This window comes from Panthera tigris, chromosome C2 (assembly GCF_018350195.1).
Source record: "Panthera tigris isolate Pti1 chromosome C2, P.tigris_Pti1_mat1.1, whole genome shotgun sequence".
In the NCBI taxonomy this organism is placed as follows: domain Eukaryota; kingdom Metazoa; phylum Chordata; class Mammalia; order Carnivora; family Felidae; genus Panthera; species Panthera tigris.
Genome location: NC_056668.1, coordinates 5,817,967 through 5,831,639, shown reverse-complemented (window position 1 = coordinate 5,831,639; position 13,673 = coordinate 5,817,967). Strand labels below are relative to the sequence as shown.

General features: G+C 51.4%; 1 protein-coding gene across 1 annotated transcript in view; it reads left to right on the top strand.

Moving 5' to 3' along the window:
* Window positions 1-5,474, top strand: part of PCP4 (Purkinje cell protein 4) — a 60,808-nt gene extending 55,334 nt beyond the window's left edge. Inside the window, exon 3 of the mRNA XM_007090476.3 lies at window positions 5,074-5,474. Within this exon, the coding sequence (XP_007090538.1) occupies window positions 5,074-5,201 (128 nt within the window). The 3' untranslated portion in view covers window positions 5,202-5,474. The remainder of the gene's footprint in view (window positions 1-5,073) is intronic.
* The last annotated feature ends 8,199 nt before the right edge of the window (window positions 5,475-13,673 follow it).

The window sequence follows — 13,673 nt, the reverse complement described above, 5'->3', positions numbered from 1 at the left end:
AGACGCGCAGGAATAACAACGACCATGCAGCAGCGGGCAGGTTACAGAGTGTTCTGGGGAAACACTGCTCACTCCGGCTGGTGGAAAGCCGCTGTCAGGGACGGGGGTGGGGGTGGGGTGTCACCATGCCTTTTTGTCTGCTCCCGGCAGTGGGATCCTAGAGAAGCATGTCAGGGAGCCCACCCGGCCCAGCGGGGAGCAGGCGCACGTCTTTATGAAGGGACACGTGGAAGAATCCGGGGAACGGCTGCAGGGTGGCCTGGAGATGAGAACGGCACACGTTTGCCAGCTGCCATTTAGATCTGTCCCTCCCGAGAGAGAAGCCGAGCCGACGGGGGCGGGCGCCCGCAGTGCCCCCTGGCGACGGAGACTGGGGACTGCAGGTTTACGTTTAATCAGCTGAGTGTGGGCTGCACCTGTCTTTTGGTACAGCCTCTGGGCCTTCCGCTGCCGAGCGAGGACATGAGGCGACAAGCCCAGCAAGCGCCTCCTGCCATCCAAGAGGCTGGGGAGGGCCTGACCCCTCGGCGCCGCCGCTCAGACGCACGTGATGGCCGCGTGGCCGGCCCTGCTGGAAGGCATTCGTTCCCTTCGCCTCCTCATGAGGCCCCAACAACTGAAGGTCTGAGCGGGTGCAGGGCCTGGTGGCTGGAAAGCCATGTGACCGCCCACACCCCCCTCCACCTGCTTTGAGCTCTGGCGTGTCCTGCTCAACACCACTCACTGGGCCAGCGCTTCAGTTTGCAACGTGGCCTTGACCTGCACAGAACACCGGTGGCCGGGTGCCAGTGGCTTTTAAAGATGATTTTACCTCTCCCGTTTCGGAGATGGGCAAACCGAGGCCCAGTGAGGCGATGAACCTTCATGAGAGTCACAGAGCAGTGGGACATACCCCCAAGTCACTCTACCTGGACCCACGACCCCTGCTTCCGGCAGCTGCCTCACGGGACCAGGAGGACCTGGGGGTTGGGAGGGAGTCAGCCTTAGCCCAGAGAAGGCTGGAGGCCACTGCCTGCCTGAGGCTGCTTTTCCTTTATTCTTTGGCCAGGCGCTGATGCCAGGCCCTGTTCTAGGCACAGAGCCCACCCAGAGCTCACCCCTGAATGCCTGTGAGTCCTTCTGTCTGCCCAGGCCCTGACCATTCCCTGCGGCAAGCCCCCACCCCCCACAAACGATGCTTCCTCATGTCGCTCCAACGTGGCCCCATTTTCCAACTTGTGCACAAGTCATCCGTGGACGGTGCCCCTCAGCTGGCCCCCTGGAGGCTTTGCCGTAGCGCCTCCCAGCCTCCCCCCTTTCGAGTTCAGGTAGAAGTGGAGAGGAGACGGTTACCGCTGAGGGCGACCGACTCGTGTAGTCCTGAGATAGAGGCAGCCCCGGACAGCGACCTGTCCTCTTCATTACCAGACTCACTTGCAATCAGCGGTCACTAACTGAACACCTACTATGTGCTGGCCCTGTGTGAGCTTCTGGAACAAGGCGGATGAAGCCCCTGACCTCATGGAGCTCAGGCTGTCGTAGGACGAGGGACCACAAAGCAGGGAGGAGAGAAAGAACAAGGTAGTGATTGCGTGTGAAGAGCCATAATGTGGGGTGCAGGGCTGGGGTGTGTCGGCACTTCCTGTCCCCCCCTCCCCCCCCCGACTCCACCTCCCCCGCAGACGTGGACCAAATCCTCTCTCTGAGCAGCAGAATAGGATCCTGGTGCTGCCCCCGAGCGATGGGGAAGGGAGGCGCTCACACGGCCACCTGTACCCTGTTGCTGTCCCCATCATCTGGAGGGTGGGAAGGAGACCTTCTGGAGCAGCTCCGTGACTCGGTTTCTCCAGGGCTTGAGGCTTGCAGATGCGGAGAGGCCCTGAGGGCTGTGGTGCCTCCGGACGCCCTCCCCCCACCATCCCTCGGCTCCTGCTGAATCTGGGGCGCTCGGAGCTGTGCCTTCCTAGTCTTAGGACCACACGGATCATTTGCATCATTTGCATCATTTGCAGTGAACCCTGTGGCACCAAATGTAACTAATTATTCCTTCCCCACGGCATTCTGGGCCCCCCTCCCCCGCTTTACAAATCTCGGTGGAAGGAGTAAGAGTATCAGACCTTCCCCAGGGGATGCTTGACTCTACTCAGTAACCATTCCTGAAATAGTCATGCTTTCTTCTTTAAACATTATAATATTTTCCCAACGAGGGAGGAATGTATAAATCACTTTTGGCTGAAGATATTAGTTTCAGATGAGATTGTGAAATTTATTTTTATGGCCCATCTTCACAGTCTCGTGCAGCTCCTAAATATACCTCATTTTCCACACCTTCCTTTGTCGTTTGCCAAAAAATAATATTGCTGTTTTCTTCATTATTGTTAAGGGGACGGATGAGTCAGGCCGTTCAAAGGCTTCAGGTTGCAGTGTTTTAAGACCGAAAGGCCTTCCACGTCCCCTTGAAGGAGAGCTGGTCTCCCACTTTGTGATCACCACACACCAGATGCTGGGGATCCTTGAGGAGAAAGAGGATGTGGGGACCTGAGCCGTCTTATGACAAGTCCTAGGGCTGAAGGTGTTATCACTGCTCTGGTTGGTGCAGAGGGTCCATTTCTGGGAGCACGTCAGCTGCAGCGGGTCACAGCTCAGGTTTGCCAGACACTGTCCCATCCCGGGCTCATGCGATAATGTTAATGCAACACGTTTAAGGTCCTGACATGAGCCTCAGGGAACTCCTGCCCTGCCCGGAGGCCCTAATCTTAGTAGATTTCCTGCAACATCCTTTGAGATGTGAATGGCTCCTCGATGCAGCACAAGACAAACCCATGTGTGCCTCCGTATCATCTGGGCTCTTGTGGGTTAGAAAAAGATGGCCCCCAAATATTCCCTGGACACTGGGGCTCTTCACATTCCCTGCTGTCGTGGACATCGGCAGCCAATCTGGGATCGAGGAAAACAGTTGTACTGATTGAGGTCACAGACCAATCAGTCTGGCAAGGCTTGCAAAGCCAGTGGCCTCTCCTCCCAGATAGAGTTGAGACTGGAGGGATCTAAGCAGAAACTGCTTAGTCTCTGGTAAAATTGACAGGAACCTGCTGAAGGGTCTGCAAAGGAAATGTCACATAACCAGATGCACTTGAAATAAGGGGCAACTCATGTATATTTATATTCTTATCTATGTATTATCTATCATCTATCTATCTACCTACCTACCTACTATATCTATCTATCTATCTATCTATCTATCTATCTATATCTATTATCTATCTATTACTTATCTATCTATCTATCTATCTATCCGTCTGTCATCCACCTAAGAGAGAGAACGAGCAGGCAGGGGGGAACAAACCTGGTTCACTTGAAAGGAATCTCATATCCTCCACTTTGTCAGGGTGCTGCCTGAACATTATTATCCAAAGTCGCGGAGAGAGGAAGTGAGTGAATGGATGAACTCGGGCTGCCTGGTGACAAAGTCAGGAATAGAACCCTGTCCCTGCTACCTGGCTGGGGCTTTCTCTCCTTCCTCAAATGCCTCTGACATTCCCATTCCAAGCTGGATGAGCCCAGCACACTGCTGGGCTCCAGGTACAAGTCCAGGTGGCAGTGAGGTGTTGTGGGGTGGGTCGTGTCCCCATTTCCGCCTCGAGCCAACTCTAGGGCTTTATTCTGCACTTCGTCTGTGGACAGAGTGGTTGAGTCTCAACTTTGCCTGCATCTTACAACCACCTGAGAGCCTTGTATAAAGTAGGGCTGTCTGGTCCTCCCCCAGGGCTACTGACGCACTTGACTTGGTTTTGCCACCAGGGTCTCTTCCTAGTGCAACCCCGAGTCTGGAGTGGGGCCCAGGGCCTGTTTATATATATATATAATAATGCTTTATTTATTTTTGAGACACAGACAGAGTATGTGCAGGCGAGGGGCAGAGAGAGAGAGGGAGACACAGAATCCGAAGCAGCTCCAGGCTCCGAGCTGTCAGCACAGAGCCTGACGCGGGGCTTGGACTCATGGACCTCGAGATCAGGACCTGAGCCGAAGTCGGACGCTTAATCGACTGGGCCACCCAGGCGCCCCTAGGCCTGTATATTTTTTAAAAAGACGCCTTGGGGCACCTGGTCGGTTGAGTGTCCGACTTCGGCTCAGGTCATGATCTCACAGTTCGTGAGTTCGAGCCCCACGTTGGGCTCTGTGCTGTCAGTGTGGAGCCCGCTTCATATCCTCTGTCCTCCTATCTCTCTGCCCCTCCCCAACTTGTGCTCTCTCTCTCTTTCTCTCTCTCTCAAAAATAAATAAATATTAAAAAAAGATTTAAAAATTACCTTGGCAATTGTGATTAACTTTCATCAGGTTGAAGGAGTTGTAAAGATTCTTCCCTTTTATGACCTGGAGGATTTTATTTATTCGTTTTTATATTTGGCCAGAAGGCAGCTGATGTTCAGCACAAAAGCCTGTGTGTTCACTTTGCTTTGGCTTATATCCTATTTTCTGCGATCATTACAGTGTGAATTAGTTAAAGCCTTCTGGCATAGCAAACACACCGCTAAGTGTACCTCCTTGGAACAAAACGTAAAACCTGTGGAAGTGTGGCCAAATTGTGAAGGTCAGATGCGGTCATCCGTTGGCAGCTATGATGAAGACAAAAGTCCTAATCCAATCAGCAATGTCACTGACAATCCAAGTATACACAGAAACCCAGTGACTTTAACCCGGAGCTCTTGTGAACGTCAGTCGTCCACTGGGTCAATATCTGTGGCACTATTAAAACTGTTTCTCCGTGAGGCATCAGGAAACGGTAAAAACACAGCTAATATTTTTAACACTGTAAAATACGGCCACGAGACCCAGAAGATCGGGTACAGAAAATGTCGGAGAGGTTGGGACTGTGTTCTTGAGTTTTGCGGTCTCTGACAGGTGTAGAGTTGGGGCAGCCAGACAACAGCCCGTTCTGGGCTCTGATGGGGATCAGGAGCCCTTGCAAACCAGGGGTCGTGCGCGTGGGGCGGGGGTGGTGGGTGTGTGCTTCACGGTGGACGGACGGCTGTCCGCCCTCCGGCTCTCAGCCCAGTGACCGCCTGATGCTTGTGTTTTCTGTTGTTACAGACGGGCAGAAGAAAGTTCAAGAAGAATTTGACATTGACATGGATGCGCCAGAGACAGAACGCGCGGCGGTGGCCATTCAGTCTCAGTTCAGAAAATTCCAGAAGAAAAAGGCTGGGTCCCAGTCCTAGCGGGAGAGCCCCCTCCTAGTCTGCCAGAAGACACCGAATTCAACCATCATCTGTCAAAGAAGTTAAAAGAACATCACCCTAGAGAGAATTCATCTGCACACGATACACACATGCACACCCGACCTGCAATGCATGTACAGAGACCCGTGATATTTATTCCCTGATAGGAAGGTGTAGACAATGCAGCTGTGAGTGGCTTCATCTCTGTTGATCTCTAGCATCGTTCCTCCTGCACCTGTTTTCCTCGATGTTGTAATAAAATGGAGTTACGAAGCGTGATTAAAGTGTCTGCTTCCTGTCTCCCCTTAGATTAACCTGGGAAGTTACCCAGAGCTAGAGGTGACTGCAGGGCAGCTGTCTGTGTTCTCCATCCCTTAAGAGTTGGAGCTGAAACACGGTGCTTCCGTGAGGAGGCTTTCTGCGGCAATGAGACGTCCGCTCTTTGCCATACCTGGAGAGTGCGTTTTCCTCTTCTGATGGGAGTGTCAAAGGGTCCGCAGCTTCCCAGGGGAATTATGACTCACCCGGGAGAACGAGAAGGGGGTGGGTGGTGCATCAGCATTTGGCGTGTGTCACTCAGCTGTGCTCAGCAGGTGCGTTTCACAACTCCAAAGGGGACGCTCCCACTTCCGCCCCCGCTGCGGCCGTTCTCTCTGCGCCCGTGTGGCTCCGTGGGGAGAGGTGGCCCTCTGGTCTCCCCCACCTCCCGGAGCTCCTCACCCTGTGATGTGCTACTTGCTAGGATCATTCCCAAGACCTGCAATTTGGAGAAGCTGTCTGGCTTCTCTGCTATCACATATCTTCCCCTGAGGACCTTGCAAGTAAATGGTTTCACACGCCCTGGAGGGGCTCCCCGGCCGGGGAGGAGAGGATGGTCCACAGGGTCAAGAGCAGGGGGTTGGATGCTGGCCTTGGGGCCCCAGATGGCAGGAGCCCTGAGCTACTGAATCTTGCTGTCGTTGGAGCTTTGCCAGGTGGGAAGCTGGTACAGAAGCCGAATCTCACGTTCAGCGTCCCGGGGCGCTCGGGGAAGGCACGACGTACCACTGAGGGCCTTCCCGTCTCCCCGCGCCAGCTCCTTCACCAAGGATCGAGTTGGAGCGCGCAGAACGGTGGCAAGAGGAGAGACAGGGCTCTGCGTGCCTGCGTGTGCTCACACTTGTGCCTGGGAGCGTGGGTGTGAGGTATGGTGGGAGGGGCATGGTGACGGCTGGGGGTGGGGCCCATGCTGTGCCTCTGGCAGGGCTCACTTGCTGCCACAGGTGTCCGGACCGAGAAAGACGGGCATCCTTGGGAAGATGTACTGCTTCGCAAAATGCACCTGAAAGTGTGTCTATTGTGTTTGGTGGGGAGAGCCCTCCTACTGGACAGTTCTCTGGGGCTGTTGGAGACAAGACAGGGCTGGGCTCTGGCGTTCCTCTAACAGGTTTCTGATTAGATGAGTAGCCAATCGGATCGCGTCAGTGGCGGCAACCAGCCGGGGCTTCCCGGGGCTCCCGGCAGCCGGGGACTCACTGAAAACAGGACAGCAGGTTGGGGGGGGACGACTGAGAACAAGCTTCCCGAGACAGCAGGGGAAAATGCCACAGAAGTCCTAGGGGCCGCTGTGTAGTCTTTATGGAGGTAAAGAAAGTTGGGAACATAATTCAGTTGAATTTCTTTTATGTCCTTCTGTGCTCCCACTGTCCCCTTGTTCTCTGAATATTATCACATAAAGGGAGTGGCCGCCTTACTAAGCGTGTCTAGCCCTGATGGCCGGCATGGGTCTCCTCCAGCTCTGATTCACCTCGAAGCAAGTCTGCTTTTACAGTTAGGATGCTCCCCCTAGAGGGGACTCTCCATGGGAAGCTGGAGAATCTAAGGAGTGTTCTTCCCCAATGTTCCAAAGGGATGGGAGGCACTCCTCAGTAATAATGGCCCATTGGTGAAGAAAGAGGAGAGGGGAGGCGAGAGCTCTCATGTATGGAGAGACCCCTGAATGGTCCCGATACACCTCTCTCACCCTAATCGCAGGACCAGGGGACATCTGGCTTCCTTTGAGCCATGGGAATGAATTTAATTTTTCGCTTCCCAGGTAGATTCATAAAAGTGTCAAACTCCAATTAACAGCAAGGGGAAGATTCCAAATGTGCCCCCCTCTGCGTGGGAATTGGGTACGTGCAGCCGATGGCTTCCTGGAGCAGGTGTGGTTTATGGCTCCAGGCTTGGAGGAACCTTCTCTTCCCGTGGGCTGCAGTGTTCATCCCAGAAGGGAGGAGGGAACTTCCTCAGGGTGTGCCCAAGCAGGGGTACATAGGGTATCAGCAAGCTGGGACATCATTAATTCAACTTCATTCCACACATATTTATTGGACTCCTAGTACATGTATGCACCAGGGCTGTGGCCGTGCCTTGTCAAGGTGCTGGCAGGCTGGTGGGGAGGAAGCCCAGGTGAACAGATGATAAAACGGAGAGATTTGTGGTGTGGCAGAACATAGGTAAGGGCAGCTTATCCAGGCTTGGAAAATCACCCAAGTCTCCCCGACGAACTGCCACCCCAGCAATGATGGGAAAGATTATGAGAGTCACTAGATAAATAAGGTGGGTGGTTGGGGTTGGTTGGTGGGGAAGGGTCTGGGCAAGGCCCAGGAGAAGGGGATGTTCAGCTTTGCAGAGGCTTACTGGATTACCACATCCCAGCCCAGGGCAGGTGGTTATGTCACCCACACCGGGGCAGGTTAGAAGGCAGGACCCAACACTTGAGTCTTGGAACTGGACTCATCTTCTATTTCAGATCAGCCAAGTGACTGCAGACAAGTTACCTATTTAAGCAGCGCTTTTCCTGACCATCAAGGTGATGATAAAGTGTACTTGGAAAGGTGGATGGGAAAACGTTAGAAATAAAATACTTGAGTGTCTGGCTCAATGTAGGTATCCAACATATGAAAGTCAATACTGACAGAGCCATGTGGTAAAGAGTTCATCATTGCTTCCAGCAGCAACAACCTGTTTCCTAGCTCAACCCAATGCAGAGTTCCACAGGACTCCACTACTCTTGGTGACAGCCAGTTGGGTCAGTGATGGGCACCAGACCCAAGATGTGGGATCAGCCAATCAGAATCCTTCTCTTGTGAGTTTGAGCTAATGGTCATGGTACTGAGCTAATTAATGAGAAACAGATGTTGAGTTGGGGTCAAAGCTAGTATTGTGGCAGGTAAGTCTGCAAGAAAGCTTTCCACAAAAAAGCACCCCCCCCCCTTTTTCAAGAAGTAGCAAAAAAGCCCATTTGGAGAGAGACGCAGGAGGGCGCCAAGAGGAATTTGAGAGCCAAGAAATATGGGCCCGCGAGAGACAAAGGGTAGCTTAGGTTGAGTTAGTTACTTGGTTGCAATGAGCGGAAACCCATTCACATGAGCTAAAAACAGAGAACAATTCAGGTGCCACAGACGTCCAAGAATAGAGCATCCAAGATGTCCAAGAAAAGAATAGAATGCCATGGGCAGAGGAATGACATTAAATTTATAAATAAACTGGGCACAGTGGGGAAAGAATTGACATCTTTATATTATTATCTTTATAGCATTTTTTGACTTTCAGTAGAGTTTTACAGTTTTTTTCATATGGGTCTTTTTGTTCTATTTCCAGATATTTCATGGTTTTTGTTGTCCTTCTAGATAGTATCTTTGCCCAAAGTATTTTCTAGTTGATTTTACTGTTATCTAGGAAAACTACTGACATTGTGTATTTAACTCTGTAACTATTCATCTTATTGAACTATATAATATCTTGTGGTTTTTCAGTGGATTCTTTGGGATTCCCTGGTAGGCAGTCCTATCATCTGCAAAGAACGATGATTCGTGTCTTCTTTCCCCCAGTTTTTAGCTTCTTTCTTTTTTCTTGTCTTCCTTATACTTGATTCTTGTATTTTGAGGAGGCTGGGGGGTTCAGTCAGCCTCCAGTGACAATGACAGACCATCTCATGAGGTGTGGTTCTCCCAGGTCATCTGTTTTGGGTCCACTGATTGTAACTTCTTGGGACATGTAGTCTCGAGTCCTGCAGTCTTTTTGTCATACCTTTGAATAAACACATTTTGTACACCCTGATGATTAGCCTGCATGGACAGGTAGAATTGTAAGGGGAAGAGTGGAGAGGGGAAAGAGTTTAGGATTGGAGCTTATTTAGGGTTTGTGTTTCAGGTGAGGATTCACATGGATTGCACGTTTAGGAGATTTCACTTGATTCAACTCAAAGCCTAGATCATTGAGGTGGGGTCCCTTGGTCAGGCTACAACGTCCACTGTCTTAGCTCAGGCTGCTATAACTAAATACCACAGACTGGGGAGCTTAAATAGCAGACATTTATTCTCACAGTCCTGGAGGCAGTAAGTCCAAGATCAAGGTATCAGCTAATTCAGTTCCTGGTGAGAGCCCTTTTCCTGGTTTGCAGATGGCCTCCTTTTTGCTGAGTCTTCATATGGTGGAGAGAAAGAGACCTCTGGTGTCTTTTCTTCTTATAAGGGCACCAGTCCCACCATGGGGACCCCACTGTCATGACCTCACCTAAACCCAATTACCTCCCAAAGGTCCCACCTCCTAATACCATCACGTTGGGAGCTAGGACTTCACCATATGAATTCGGTGGTGGGGGGGGGGGCACACAAGCATTCAGCCCATGACATCCACCTTTGCAGAAGCAGGGATGGGCAGTTCTCCTAGACGTCAGGGACTGTAATGTGATCAGACTGAATAGCGCATTGGATTTTATTTACGACCCTGCTGATTAACTGCAGGGCTAGAATTTGTAGCCACTCCCTGACACTATTTCCTCTCAGTTGCTGCTTTGAGGTTGGCTCTCCTTCTCTCATGGCTGTGGCAGTGGACTCCATTCGGTGCCACGTTGCCCTTTTGGAAGTAGTGTGTTCTTTGCTAACAGATGCTTAATTGAATAAGAATTAAGGGTGAGTGAGACATTGCTATGCTTTCTGTGACCTCCCCGGGAGGCAGGGATAATGATGGGTTTGGCAGGGCCCTATCAGGCTTCCTGAATAAAACAACCAGGGACTCTGAAGACTGGAGCCACTAACCTTGTTCTCTCTCTGCCCCTTGCCCTGTAAAGCTGATCTGAATATGAAGATTTTAACCCACACCCCGTCCTGAAGCCAACAATTCTCATTATTTCTGTGTGCCTGTTCTGCAGGGTCTTGGCCACTTGAGTGCTTTCAAAGATGCCATCCCATGAGTCACGATTGCTCACAAAGGATGGAGAAGTGCTTCTCTGATAGAGGTTTTTGAGCTTTGGTTGGGAGTCTTTTTCTAGCCCACAAAACTCAAGACTCACTTCCTAGCCCACCTATAAAATGAATGGCAGAGCTTCAGTTAGAAGCTTCACTTGTCCTGAGTCCTTGACTCGTGGAATGGATTCCAGTGCAGAAACACCTAGATACAGATGAGACCACACAGGGCAGTGTTTGATGAGACCGGGAGGGGTCTGCACCTTCCCTGCTGGGTTCTGCATGACTGCACGTCCCCCTCTGGTGCAGCCACAGCCACCCATGTCCCGGAACTTTAACCAATCCCTGTGTTTAAAGCAATCACACGGCGTGTGTCCAGCCCCAGACAGGACGGCTTTGGCTGACTGGTTAAGTGTTGACTGGTAGAATTCATGGCGGGGAGAGAGCCAATGCCTTTCCACACCCGGGTAATTTCAGCAGTCACCCTTCTGATTTCTCCACTCTGTACCCTTGTTCCTCTTTCCAATGCATTCCTTTGTGTCAGCCCATCATTTAAGAACGCAGATTGAATCATGTAATCTTTTCCGTGCCTTCCCACCCCCAAACTTAAAATCCTTGAGGGCTGCACTGTGCTCTCAGGATAAAGCCAATTTCCTTGACGTGACCTGTGAAGCCCTGCGTGGCTCCCTTTCCCCTCCCTTTCCGGGGGTTTCTGTTCCGCAGGGGCACTCCTCCCACATCAGCTCCTTTGAGTCTGCTCATCTAGTTCTGAGCTGACATGCTACTTCCTGGAACAGCTGAGCTACAACTAACTACCGTGAAAGATGAATCCCCAAATCCTGGAGGCTGCAGCCCATGGAGTTTTATTCCTCACTCACGGCAGAGTCTGATGCAGGTGTTCTGAGTCACGGCTGTTCTCCACGTGGGAGATGGCATCCAAGGTTTGCAATGGGCCAGACCCACAGGTGACTCACATCAGTTCCGCTGGCCAGAATGCAGGCACGTGGCCACACCTGTTTTAGGGAAGCCAGGAACGTAGTCTACCCGTGTGCCCAGGAGGTGGAGGAAACAGGCTTGGGGGGACGTCCTGTAGTTTCCGCCACAAGCCTTCCTGTCCCATCCCCACCCCACGCATGAGGTCCTGTTCTAAATGGCCCTTATTGCAGCTTTAATCTCACGTGTTTATGTGATTCTTTGATCAAGGCTGGCCTCTTCCCCTCAGCCCCATGAGGCCAGGAACACTCATTTTATGGGTAGTTTAGTTGCTTGGTAAATACTCACCTTGAGAATTAATGAATACATCCGAGCCCAAGTGTTTTGCATGTGTGGTACAGAAAATGTCTCCCCCGACATAGTCGAGGGCAGAGGGACGTAGAGAAATCCTGTGCTTTCATTCAGTGAGCAGCCAAAAAAGATTGTGATTTGGTCAGAGTTCAAACTCAGCCTGTAGTCTTTGGTTTTCCATTTTCCTTTCTGAAGAGGGCCTTAGAAAGCCAGCCTGTTATGGATTTTCTTGTCATCCCACTTTACGGTGACAGACATACAAAGAGTTCAGGACAGATGGGCACTGAGGCAAAGGCATGTTTGTAGGCCACCCCTCTCCTGAAAAAAGCAAACAAATCCCCAAGCTTGTGGTGGCTTCAAGGACAAGAGGGTTCTCAACACTGCAGATCCAGGATCCTGGCTATCATACTTTTTCTCACGTCATTCCTTCCATACAGAATGGAGCCCCTCCTTTCCACTCACCCTTCTGGGGAGAGGAGACCTCCCTGGACTATGATCAGCAGAGCCAGGATTTGACCTCAACTCAGTGACTACTGTCCGTGTTATCCTGTGGGAACTATAACTTCTTTCTGCCTCAGTCTTCCCCTCTGTAAAGTGGGTATAGTAAGCTCCCAGCAAGGAAGGGAGGAAATGAAATCTTTTCCATATGTCGGCCTGAAGCAAGATGCTGAGCACTTTATGGTATTCATTTAATCTTAGCAGTCTTAGAAAGATTATACCCATTTTGCAGATGAAGATGTTAATGTATTAAGTCTGAAAGAGGATAAAGAAATGCTAAGGTTATGCAGCCAGTGAGGGAAGAGATGGAATTCTTACCCAGGTCTGACTTAAAAGCCTGTGGTCTTTGACACCTACATCACCCGGTTTGAGGCACTAAATACCAACGCACCTGTAGCTAATGATATTTCTTATCCACATAGGGCACCGTTCAGGTTCTATAGTCCCCAGTGACGCCCATGGTGCCTCCCTCATCCATTCAAGTCCTTAGGGGGTCTTCTTGACTCTGAATTATGACAGTGTTGGTGGCAGGTAGAACAATGGCCTCCAAAGATGCCCACGGTCTAGTCCCCAAGACCTGTGGTTAGGTTCCAGTACAGGGCAAGATGGACCTTGCAGCTGTGATGAAGTCAAGGGTCTTGAGATGGGGAGGCTACCCTGGTGGTCTGGCTGGCCCGGTGTCATCACGGAGTCCTTATCACAGGAAGATGGGAAGGACGTGTCAGAAAAGATAAGGCTACGGGGGTTGGAGAGATGCCCTTGGAAGGCGGTGGAAGGGCTGAAAACCAAGAAGTATGGGCAGCCTCCAGAAGCTGGAAAAGGTGAGGAAGCAGAGCTTCCCCGGGGCCTCCAGAAGGAACTCAGCCCAGCCAAATCCTTGACTTTACTCCATAAAGCTCATTTTGGACTTCTGACCTCTACAACTGTTACAGTAAATTTGTGTTGTTTTAAGCTACTTGCTTTCAGTAACTTGTAGCAGGAACAGGACACTAATACGGTGTTTTCCTGTGCCTTAACACTTGGCGTGGCCTCGTCACTTCACTGTGACCAGCGTGTTGACTATTACCGCCCTAGCTGTGGAGCAGCTAGGGCGGGGGAGACCACGGTTTATCCCTCTCCATAAGGACACTGCAGACACCTAAGAGGGGTTGAGAAAAAAATCTGTTGGGTCCAAAACCATGGCCTAGTGGTGAGGCCATTGAGATGGGCAGCAGGTCACCGTGTCACTGGCCCCGGCTCTGGGGATAGAAGCTGCACAACTTCACACTGCAGCCTCCTTGGTGGGACCCCCTCAGACAGGGAGGTGTTGATGCTGGGGGAGAGCTGGCAGCATTATGGGGTCCGCAGCTGGTGGGGCCAGACTACTGCAGCTGGACTCAACACAGCGGTGTCAGGCCTTGGGGGCGGCCAGCATCGGCTGTCACCACCGATTACCTCGTGGTTCAGGTATAGCTCAGGCTCTTTCGTGTGATTCGTTTGC